Here is a 12,187-nt window from a genome sequence, read left to right as displayed (position 1 = left end):
TGGACTCATATAAGTAGGAAAGGAGATATGTCTAGAGCAGATGGAACTGTTATTATGCAATACAGTGGTTTTTTGCAGCTTCTTCTGGAAGTATTTAATGATGACTGCTTGTCAGTGACAAGATACTAAAGTAAATGAATGTTCCCTGATCTGGGTTGACAGTTCCTACACTTAAGACATGATCTTGCAAGAACCCTGGAGGTAATTTAAAAGGACGTCACGTAGCTCTGATTTTAGAGGGTGTCTGCATGCAGTGAAGATGTATAAACACTTTGAACTTGACGTAATTTAATGAAAAGCTTGGAGATAAGCATGTTCTTAGGCACTTTACAGAGTACATGCATACTTTTATAAGATAATTCCTGCTAGGAACTACTTTGCAGTATTCAACTCTAGAGGAAGAAAGGAATTGCCAAAAGAAGCTGTGAAAAAGTTGGAGAGAGAGAGTGTTGGGGGGGGGGGGGGAAGTACAATGAAAACAATTATTACTGTGTTTCTTTTTCCCTCTAGGGCCATGTAAATGAAAGGTTCAGGTTTACCACATTTTACATCTACTTTGCTTTGATAATCATTGAGTTGATCCTTTCATGCTTTAAAGAAAAGCCTCCATTTTTTTCCCCTGTTAATACAGATCCTGTAAGTATTTTTACTTTTCTTTATTTACATTTTACAGACTATATCATGCTTTGAAAGTTCCACTGAGAATACTTGTCATTGAAAATGCCTTTGTATTGTCACTGAGATTGCAGTAGTTGGTGACATGCTTATGAAACAATGGGTGTGGAGAGTAATATTGGGGTTTTGAAGCCTTTTTCCATTATTTGTGCCATCAGTAATGACTGGAACTATGTAGTGAAAGCAGCTCTACTTGCTGCTTCACAGCAGTTGAAATTACATTTCTGAACATTAAGGTGTAATATTAATTATTATTTCAAGAGTAGGTTTTGTGGAGGTGGTGGTCTACTTGCTTAACATTAATTTATAGTTAGCTAAAGTCTATAAGGGTTGTCTTAATAAATGAGTTCTATATGTGTCGAGAATAGATATGGAAAAACATTAATAACAGAAGATATTAGTGGTGTCACAGATTAAATTTCTTCTCCAATTCATAAAATGGTCTCTATAATTGGATTTATGTTTGAACCGAGAGAGAAGAAGTCGAGTTAATTTCTTAAAATGAACATTTCGGAAACTATAAAATGACATTTAACTTCATATAAGTGTGATTTAAAGGCAGTATATGAAGCAATTTTTAAAGATAAAAGGAGTTCTACATGACATGGGAAATGAAAGAAATCAATTTTATATCTCATTAGGATGTAGGTACATACATGTAATATACCAAAAATAAGGAAAATCGACTGTCATCTTATTAAAGTAATGGTAAATGTCCTGCTTTATTTTGATTTTTCCCCCCCCATAACTTTACTACAGAATCCATGTCCAGAGTTAACTTCAGGCTTCCTGTCAAGATTGACGTTTTGGTGGTTTACAAGGTGAGCTTCTCTTTTCAAGCTGTTGGACAACTGACAACCCCAAACTCTACCTGTGACACATGTTGTACAGAGTTAGCAATGCAGAGATTTTTCCTCTCTAAGTAGTTGATGTTGGATACTCTTTCATCCACAGTGGTGTCAGCACTTCTAGAATTTTTGTTTTTACGAACCACTTTCAGAGTGCTCATACTGCCCAAATTTATTCTCTGAAGAGCAGTGGCAACAGTTGTGGCATGACTAATAGAGTATACAGTGGTTGTGCTTATCGTGTGCTGGAGTATAACGTAAACCAAGATGTAAGACTGTGTTCCACAAGATTAATCGTGGCAACCTTTCACCCATCTGAGGATGCATTTTGTTTCCTGTTGGGGTTCATGGGTCAATGATTTTTTATAAGGACATTTTCTATGCAAGAGGGAAAGTAAACTGGGTTATATATACAAATGATTACCACTGATGCTGCTGTCAAAAGGCATGTGTATTAAAGATGCAAATTTGAGATTGGGCTTACTACTGCTCCATGATAAAGAAGTGGAACAGCTGCCAAAGGTCAAGTTAAGACCTATTTTTTCCATAGTGGTTGAGGGTGTTGAGATCTTCATTCTTACATCCACGTAACTTCATTGTCCTGGCAACAGCCCTATAAACTTCTTTTTAGTGAGAGTGTGAGATCTTTCTAAACTTCCAGAGTTTTGAATGTTCAGCTTTCCCATCAAGAGTCTTGGCAAGTAGATGTTTGTATCCCTTGACAAAATTCCTCTTGCAGTTGAGGAACTGTAGTTTTCAGAGAAACCTGTTTTTTTCTTTAACTCAGGTGTGCTTCACTTCTGCATTTTGTTCACCTCTGACAGTTATTCTAGATAGACTTAGTTATTTTCACTTCTAAAGCTTCACTGTTTTCATTTAACACCACAGTTTCATTCAAATGCTTCTGGTAGTTGGTTTTTATTGTCCTTTTTTTCCTGAAGTGATGTTTTCAATAAAATACATGTAATCAAAACTATGTAATGTCCTTTCCTTAATTGCAAACATCAATATAAGAAACAGAGGGAGATGGAGGTATAATTATCACCCTTTCTGTGGAGACGTATCTTCTTACTTTTGTTAGCTTAATAGTCCCAGAGTTACTAGCAATGCTTTAAGTACTATTAGCCAAACTGAACTGGTTTTCTCTATATGTGCAGCATGGCAATTCTTGGTTACAAAAGGCCCCTTGAAGATAAAGATTTGTGGTCGCTGAATGAAGATGATACTTCAAAAATTATTGTGCAGCAACTAAGTAAAGAGTGGGACAAAGAAAAAGCAGAGTGCAAACAGTAAGTATATTGTCGTGGAACAAGTCTGCAAACGGAGATTGATCCGAGTCATTTCAACATTAATAAGCTACTCATCCCTGAAAATGAGCCAACTAAAAAAGACACCTACCTCTTCAACCTATGTGTTCTTCATTAATATTAACCATCTAATTTGCTTACTTAATATGTCTAGGCAGAGGCAAGCAGGAGCCCTCTGGGGCTTGTGTACTACGTACGTGCTTTTTAACTAGGTGCTTAAAATCTACATGAGCAGGTAGTGCCATTTACCAAGTGGAGAAGGGCTGAAGATGCATAAGCAGAAGGGATTGAGTTGGTTGGATTGTAGAAAATGAACAACTTTCATCACTGAGCTGGTAGATGTCTAACCCCATAATTGCCTCCCTCCTAGGCATGTTAGAGCACAACTTCTAGGCACCATAAACCAAAAGGTATTCCTCATCATCCCCATCGTGATTTTTTTGGCCTGACACTATTTTTAGCCTTAAGGCTCTTAGCAGTGAGCAACTCTTCATTTTCTAGCAGTAAAGATAGGAAACTCAAGACACATGAAAGGCGGGAGGGGAAGAGGTATCCCACTTTAAGAGCTGAGACCCTACTCCTGTTGCCTAGAAAGTTAGCAGCAAAATTCCCATGGTCTCTGATGGAAATGGGATGAGGTTCAGAACATTCATATAGTTACATCCATGCTGGAGAGGATATCCTTTTTATTGCATGTTCTGTCCTAATCTAATCTTAAGAAATTATCTATTGTACAACTGTGTTTCCTTCTCCCACTGGTTAATGTCCAAAATGTTTTCAAACAAATAGATGTGATAATAGTGTGTTTCAAATGAAAAATGTCAATAAGGAGGAGGCCTGTACTTCCATTTCCTTTCATTGTGGAGATTTCTCCTCCATGTGGAGGCTTTCCTCTGTTCTCTTCTGTGCATATCCTTGCCAAATTGGAAAGACCCTATTATGTGATAATATTAGGAGAGAGTTGTAAGGTTCTTGGCAAGGGTGATTATGATGTGGAGAGTTGCACTTCACAGCTAAAATTTGAAAGGTTTCCAGCACTAACACCAGCAGCTTGTCCACTAGTGCTCTGTGTGTGCTGTGGTTTTACTTCAGGCTTTTTCTTCTTAATGTCTCTATTTTTACAGTGTGGAATAATGTGCATTGTCTGGGTTCTGGTCTTTTGCTGCACAGACATAAATCTTACTCCCTCAGGCTTTTATATAGTAAGAGCACAGCCATTGTGCAGAAATGCCTAGGGTCCAGGAAAACTTTTGCTAGGAAACCAGAAACCATGCCTGGAGTTTTGTCATGGGATTCATTGCATTTTGGAAATTATTCATACAAACTGGGGCCAGTTGGCAATGAATTTAACCATAAATTCTGGCTTGTATTTAGCTCAGGTAAAATTTTGTGGTGACTATATTAATGATTCTAAGGTGGGGAAAAGAGCAAAAACAAAGCAAATCACTGTACTCCAGATTGCTGGGTTTCACATAACTCTAAAAGCTTCGTGGCTCTGCTTATTCTTCAATTATAAGTAGGTATTCTTAATTATTTCTTGTCAAATAACACTAGTAGTATTTGCTTGGGAGCTGTTGTAAATAGGTTTGGGGGTTTTTTATCTCTTCTCATTAAATCTGCTCTGAGCAAGCTTTTATGACATTAAAAATGCTGTGTCAAGCTGTACATGTGTTGAAAGTGTCATGGAAAATACTTCCAGTGTACACAGTAGTAATTTATTTTAAAAAACTTAATCAGCTGCAACTCTGGCATAGCTAAAGCTTTAAACTTGTTTTATTGTAATGACTATCACATTTCTATTGTTCCTAAGCCTACAAAACCTTTTTTACATTTTGCTTCACAACTGTCTTGTGAATTACTGTTTAATAATTGCTCATAATTCATTTTCTACTAATGAGTTACAGGAGAGATCAGTGTGTATTTAAGTTGTTACCATAGATAATAATGCGTGCAAAGCGTATTTTTCCTCTGCTTTTGCTCTCTTTGCATGTATGGCTGAAGTCTCTACTCGCTCACTTTACTGATAAGTGCAGTCGCTTCTGAGAAAGAGCTGTGCTAGATGGAGAAGAGAGAGCTGGAATCTATTTTGCCTCATTTTTAGTTAGCTTTTGTGACTGTGCTTATGAAGACAAATTGAAGATGCAGGGCCTTGTCATCACTATTAAGAAAGCTATGTGTTTTCCCATGAGATAATCAGCATCTATTATCTCCCCCGCTATAAATAATGGAAACCAGGCACATGCTTTTTGCTTTGATAAAAAAACTGGGTGTGAGCAGTCCCACACACTGCTGAAAACCTGACCTCACCTAGCTACCAGTAGTAAACACTAGATGTGCATTTTGTCCCTTTGGGATTTTTTGCTGCAACAGAACTATGGCGTTGCTGTTAGGTCACTGTAATAAACATTTTTAACAGCACAAAGCCAGGGGCAAGTAGTCTTGTTTCTTCAAATTCTTCAATGAGTTTAGCAGCTTGGTTGCCAGAAAAATAAAGCTTTGCTCATAAACTCTCCAGGTTTGATCTGGAAGGACAAAAACAACACTGTTCTTGTCTGGGGAAAAAAAAAGTCTGGTTTAGGTTCTCCTCCTGCCCTCAAACTTTATTGCGAAGAAATTGGAATTTCCACATGCCTTTGTTTGAAAGGATGTGAACAAGTTTCTACCTGTGGGCTGTTAGCCACAGTGATCATTTTGAATGCTCACAAGCTGTTGGAATTATTTGACTCTACAGCCAGCCAGCTCCAAAAAATCTGCACACTTTTTATGAGGAATCCATAAATCCAGCCTCACTTGGTAGTACTTTTAAGTTATTTTTCAAATGCCTTCTTGTAAGTCTTCACTGTTCCTAGGGTCTCTCTTACATCTGTCCCTTCTTATAAGGCTTATGTGCCCCAGACTCTAATTTCCTTCTCCCTGCTCCACTTGGACTTAACCTTCCTCGCTGACGTTCAGGAAATTGTTCTCTAGGTCCCATAGCCCCCAAGAAACAACAGCAGTTCGGTATTTGCTGGTAGAAAAGCTGCCAGGCTGCTCTTTGAGAGCAGTTCATGGAGGAAATAATTTCCCAGAGCACCCCCTCCTTATTGATAGGCAACAGAAGTCAGGCACCCAGAGGTGCTTCCAGAAAACCCACCTAGAGCCCTGGAGAGCAGTGTGGACCTGTTGGGTCCATTTTTCATCAGTCAGTCTCGAAGAGCTTTGCAGAAGAGATCACTTTCATTGGCTTATTTTGCAGGTGGAGAAAGAAAAAGACAAAGTAAGAAAGGGATGCAGCCAAACAGGGTTTAAATGCTTACAAGGTCATCTAAGTAAAATTTAGGCACCTAAACCCAAAGTTTCTGTCCTGGAAGAACCTCGGACAGCTGCAGCCCAGATCTCAGAGATGGCTTAGCTTTGGAGGTGCTGTGGTTTGTGCTCTTTCAAGTTTCCAGGAATGCAAAATCGTATTTTGAGAGGGCTGTGCCTGCTTCCTCTCTTAGCTTGGCATGTGATTCAATGCCTGTCTCCCTGGAGGGATTCAGACTACTCTGGAAGCAACTGTGTGATCAGATAAGGCTAAAGGTTTAGTACAGCTACTAATTGAACAACAGCAAATACAGCCTCAGAAGGACTAGGTGAGGGTGCCTTTTGTGGTATGTAACTAGCAACTGTTAGAGAATTCCTTTGTAAGAAATTGGCGATTCAAGATCAACTCTGTCCTCTGCCAAAGGAAGTCAAGCCTTCATCTCCTACTCCTTTGAGCCATGTTCTCATCCCATGGTGACTGATTTTCTGGCCTATGAAGTACACCTCATAAGTACTACAGCAAAAGAAAAGAAAAGACTCATTACACAAGAGTGGCCTCTCCCTGAGCACATCTAGATCTTGTTGAAAGTCTTGCTGTTGACCAGTAGCAGAGCAAAGAAAGGAGCAGACTTTTAGATGTTACTGCGGTGCTGTACATAGGGCAATGGCATTCTTGTCAGTTGTCTCTAATTGCTTGTTTCATTCCCCTAGGAAAGAAGATGTGACATATATGAAGAAATCTAACCATGTGCTGAATCATGTTGGTGATGGTCCAGAGGAAGCAGAAGTTCTAATCAGAGACAAAAAGCACAATAGAAAGCCTTCCTTTCTCAAAGCTTTGTGGAGGACCTTTGGGCCATACTTCTTAATCGGCTCGTTCTTCAAGCTGATACAAGACCTACTTTCTTTCGTCAACCCGCAGCTGTTAAGGTTGGTTTACTGTGTGAGTAGTTTCTCTGTGCAGTCCCTGTGGAGGCTTGGCTTTGGCACGGAGTATTTATTTTTGAAATGCATAGCTAGTTTCCCTCACAGTGCTGCATGTGTATGCTCCCTCACCTTCCCACTGAAATGCCATAAGACAGGAGTTCTTTTTTGTGGACTAAGCTGTAAATTGGGCAAGCTTCACTGAAATGCAAGATTCGTAAATCGCCCATCACCAATAGACAGCCTTGAATTACAAATTACCTGTTGCTTCATGCAGCAGTCCAAAGCAATTTGTCCCCATTTCTAAAGGATTATTTGTGAAATCAAAGCGAAGCACTGCTTGCTGGATCCAGTAGTCTCTGTACATCTGATACCCACATGTGTTGGTGGTGGCTGCAGCTGCAGCATGACTTGATAAACAAATGAAGCATGATGCTCAAGTTATGTGGTGCTTTGGCTGTGCCACTGTCATCTGGGAAAGATTTTGGACCATTTAGATGAGTTCATGTGTTCTTAGTTGTGTGCGGTAATGAGAACGCGTGAGGCACAGTCGCAGTAAATTGCCAAGTGAAAGAGAGTTATGGTTCTATTAAAAAAAAAAAAAAAGAGGAACACCTGTACCTCCCATCTCCAGGGGCACCGGTTGCTCAGCCTGATCCATAAAGGAATTTGCACGATTCCCACATTTTTTTTCTCTGTTAGTATTATTCTTAAAGTGAGAATTTCACGAGATAATCATTACCTAAGAAGAAAGTAACAGTGGAAATACCAGCATGTCTATCAAACAATTGTTTTTTATTTCTAAATCAATGGAAAAGCACACAGTGCTGTTAATCCATGAGAGGAATGGAGTTTGGATGGAGGCCACAGGTGGGTGTGGGGAAGGGGAGAAGAGAGGGCCTTGCTCCTGTATGAGCATCTCTTAAAATAACATCGGTGTGGAGCTGTGTTCTGAGATCGTAGGATCATGGAATAGAATCATAGAATTGTTTAGGTTGGAAAAGACTTTTAAGATCATTGAGTCCAGCCATTACTCTAGCACTGTGAAGTCCGCCACTAAACCATGTCCCTAAGTGCCACATCTACACTTCTTTTAAATACCTCCAGGGATGGTCACTCAACCGCTTTCTGATACGAGCCAGGATGTTATTGGCCACCTGGGCACACTGCTGGCTCATATTCAGCCGGCTGTCGACCAACACCCCCAGGTCCTTTTCTGCCGGACAGCTTTCCAGCCACTCTTCCTCAAGCCTGTAGCACTGCATGGGGTTGCTGTGACCAAAGCGCAGGACCCGGCACTTGGCTTGTTGAACCTCATACAACTGGCCTCGGCCCATCGATCCAGCCTGTCCAGATCCCTCTGGAGAGCCTTCCTACCCCCCAGCAGACCAACCCTCCCTCCCAACTTGGTGTCATCTGCAGACTTACTGAGGGCACACTCTAGGTAGACGACATCCACAACCTTTCCCTCCTCCACTAAGCGGGTCACCTTGTCGCAGAAGGAGATCAGGTTAGTCAAGCAGGACCTGCCTTTCAGGTACATGAAACCCATGCTGACTGGGCCTGACCAGCTGGTTGTCCTGTACGTTGCTGCATGATGGCACTCATGATGATCTGCTCCATAACCTTCCCCTGCACCACGGTCACACTGACAGGCCTGTAGTTCCCCGGATCCTCCTTCCAGACCTTCTTGTAGATGGTTGTCACAGTTCCTTACTTCCAGTCAACTGGGACCTCCCCAGTTAGCCAGGACTGCTGATATCTGATGGAAAGTGGCTTGGTGAGCACTACTACCAGCTCCCTCAGTACCCTGAGGTGGATCCCACCTGGCTCCATAGACTTGTGTGTGTCTGAGTGGTGTAGCAGGTCGCTAACCATTTCCCCTTGGATTATGGGAGCTTCATTCTGCTCCCTGTCCCCGTCTTCCAGCTCAGGGGGCTGGGTACCTGGAGAACTAGTCTTACTATTAAAGACTGAGGCAAAGAAGGCATTACGTACCTCAGTCTTTTCCTCATCCTTTGTCACTATGTCTCGTCCCGCATCCAATAAAGGATGGAGCTTCTCCTTAGCCCATGTTGTTCTGTGGGTGGTTTGTGACATAGCCAGAAGTTTGCTAAAAAGAGGGTCTGACCCAATATGGTGACATTTAATAGCTTACAGTCTGTCTTCTTCCAGAGTCCCTAGTGAAGAGGAGGCAGCTGGCTTCCTTGTGAGAACACATTAAGTATAATCTATTCTGGGAATTTCTCAAATTTGCATAGATTCCTGGATATGTTGTCAGTGATATCGCAAGGCATGTGATGGGGAATTTCAAGTCTGAATTCCTGCAGTCTTGGAAAGTGCACTGCTAGTGGTAAGAGAAAATGAAAAAGCCATGGCTGTCTGGCAGATTGCATGTAAGATAGTTTTATGTTTCTAAAAAGATTGCTGAATCCCTTGCTGGGACTACAAGGAAGAGATTTTCCTGAAGCTGTCCACTTACAGCATGACTGACTGGTGCAGTGCAGAAGGAAGATCTCTCTGGACTGGAAGAAGAAAGATGGAGCAACCTTATGCTTCTAACACAAGGCTCTGGGGCCTGATTTGTAGTTTCCTGGTGTATTTTCCCCCTGCTGATTATTTGAACCATGGAGCCAAATCTCTGTTCCTTCTGTATTTTGACAATTCAATACTCTGGTCAGTAGGCTGAAATCACAAATGTGATTTTTGGGAACACTGGATGTTGCCAGAAGTTGTTCTGCTTGTTTGCTATATGACAGTGTGCAGGTCTTGCAGGGAGAGCAGCTGTGTGTAGTAAGAAATGGCTTATTAATAAAAGATGATATAGCCAGCTTAATGGTACTACCATTTTACTGAAAAAGTAGGAGTGGAGAACTCTTATGCATCCATCCAGGAGGATGTCTTTTAATCTAGCTTTTTTGTGGGAAAACACCCCAGGCAGAAGCACTCAGGCTGCTTGAAAGGGGTTTGGGAGGGAAGCTGGTTTCTCCTGCTTTACTGCACTGTCCTACTGTGTCCTGTCATTCACCTCTTGCCCTGGAGGGCTGCCCAGAAGAGCTCAGACAGTGAGCCATGTGTTTAAATGCTGGATCTTGGGGGAAACCTAGAGTTTCTCATCATGTTTCATTTTCTACAGGCTCATTTGCAAACGGACTTTCTCACTGGCAAAGTCTAATGTTTTGCTGTTGGATCTTTGCAATGTTGTTTGACTGAAATCATAACTCAGCTTGCATCCTGGAGAGCTGTTTACTTTTTGTGGTTAAAGGGAGGATGTGGGAGGACGCCGTAGTTGAGAGAAGCTGTGTTATGTCCCATTAAACTTGCTGCGTGTTTTTTATTTTTGTTTCTTTTTCCTTTTCCTTCCCTAATCTTCTGAAAAACAGTGTATTAATCAGCTTCATTAAGAACAAAGATGCCCCAGCCTGGTGGGGATTTTTGATTGCGGCTTTGATGTTTATCTGTGCTGTGCTGCAGACACTCATACTTCACCAGCATTTCCAGTACTGCTTTGTTACTGGGATGAGGCTGAGAACTGGGATCACTGGAGTGATATACCGAAAGGTAAGACTGGAAGTATTTCATGGGCTGGAACACCAGTGTATAGTCAAGCAAGTGGTCTTAGTTCTCAAATACTCATGGAAGAACAGGCATATTGGAGAATAGCCTCTTGGAATAGAAAAGATTGGGGTTTTGTTGAGTTTTTAGGATTACCTCTATCATACTTTACAGAATTTTCTAGCGATCAGCAACTTAATGTGGGTGTACTGGTAGGTCACCAGATGTATCACAGGCTCACTTGGTATCATTGGTTCACTTTAAATATTCGGAAAAGGGGTCCAGGAGAATAGCGTGTTTGTGCTATGAGTCGATTAGATGCAACTAGGTTTTCTTCAGAATGCTACATACTGCTTGAGACAGAAGTGCTCACAAGCAAACCATTTCATGAAGTCTTGTTCTTTGGAGATTAGGAATAGATGTAGGTGTGAATTATTTTATTCTTGTTGGAGATGCACATTCTCGGGGAGTGTCTTGTTTTGCTAATAATTGAGGATTTCTTCTCTGTGTTTCTCCATACATATCAAGATCGTGAATCCACTGAATTCCTCTTATTTCTCAGTCCTTAGTCATCACAAACTCAGCGAAGCGCTCATCTACTGTTGGAGAAATTGTCAACCTGATGTCAGTAGATGCCCAACGTTTCATGGACCTGATGACTTTCCTGAACATGTTGTGGTCTGCACCACTCCAGATATTTCTAGCTTTGTATTTCCTCTGGCAGGTACAGACATTGTCACGTTGTTTCAGAATTTGTCTAAATGATGTGCAAGCTTATTATTTTTTTGTTAATTTGACCCACCACTGCTTTTTTAGAAACTTACTGTTCTGCCTTGTAGTAAAATAGCTTGTACTGGTGTACGTGATCGATTAGTCTCTTAATTATTGTGTTCAGCTGGTAGGCAAGAGAAGGCATTTGAAGCAAAAGATAGCCTTCGTGTCTCCTCTGTCCCTACCATGCTTTGGTAGGACCAGTCTTGGACTCATCACAGTGTTTGCAGTAGTTGATGCAAATGAGAGCTTGAGGGAAATGGTTTAAAAAGCAAACCAAACAAAAAAAAATGGACATAGGAATTGTAAGCCATGTATAAAGATTATATCACGCCATATAAAGAAGTTTTGTGCAAGTCAACATGAAACAAATCTCACCTGGAATAACCATAATTTTTCCTTTGCTCCAGTGAAGTTGTTTCTGGTTTATTCCAGGTTCATTCTGAGCACTGGCTTTCATCTTTGAAATGTCTCTGTGCAATGTCCTGGTTTCAGCTGGGATGTAGTTAGCTGTCTTCCTAGTAGCTGGTACAGTGCTATGTTTTGAGTTCAGTATGTGAAGAATGTTGATAACACTGATGTTTTCAGTTGTTGCTCAGTAGTGTTTAGACTAGAGTCAAGGATTTTTCAGCTTCTCATGCCCAGCCAGGGCACCTGACCCAAACTGGCCAACAGTGTATTCCATACCATGTGACGTCCCATCTAGTTTAGGAACTGGGAAGTGGGGGGGGGCAGGGATTTGCCGCTCGGGGACTGGCTGGGTGTCGGTCGGCGGGTGGTGAGCAATTGCCCTGCGCATCGTTTGTACATTTCAATGCTTTT

At 41.3% G+C, this 12,187-nt stretch overlaps 1 protein-coding gene across 3 annotated transcripts in view; it reads left to right on the top strand.

The window, feature by feature from the left end:
* The window catches only part of ABCC3 (ATP-binding cassette, sub-family C (CFTR/MRP), member 3), a 52,483-nt gene that overhangs the window by 18,344 nt on the left and 21,952 nt on the right, over nucleotides 1–12,187 (top strand). For all 3 annotated transcript variants that reach the window (XM_010578705.1, XM_010578706.1, XM_010578707.1), the window contains exons 5-10: nucleotides 511–636; nucleotides 1,435–1,496; nucleotides 2,681–2,812; nucleotides 6,827–7,045; nucleotides 10,423–10,600; nucleotides 11,157–11,318. In XM_010578705.1, coding sequence (XP_010577007.1) covers nucleotides 511–636; nucleotides 1,435–1,496; nucleotides 2,681–2,812; nucleotides 6,827–7,045; nucleotides 10,423–10,600; nucleotides 11,157–11,318 — 879 coding nt within the window. The remainder of the gene's footprint in view (nucleotides 1–510; nucleotides 637–1,434; nucleotides 1,497–2,680; nucleotides 2,813–6,826; nucleotides 7,046–10,422; nucleotides 10,601–11,156; nucleotides 11,319–12,187) is intronic.

This window comes from Haliaeetus leucocephalus, unplaced genomic scaffold (genome assembly GCF_000737465.1).
Source record: "Haliaeetus leucocephalus isolate CR32 unplaced genomic scaffold, Haliaeetus_leucocephalus-4.0 Scaffold646, whole genome shotgun sequence".
Taxonomy (NCBI): domain Eukaryota; kingdom Metazoa; phylum Chordata; class Aves; order Accipitriformes; family Accipitridae; genus Haliaeetus; species Haliaeetus leucocephalus.
The sequence above is the reverse complement of the archived record's forward strand: the minus strand, read 5'-3'. Positions and strand labels throughout refer to the sequence as shown.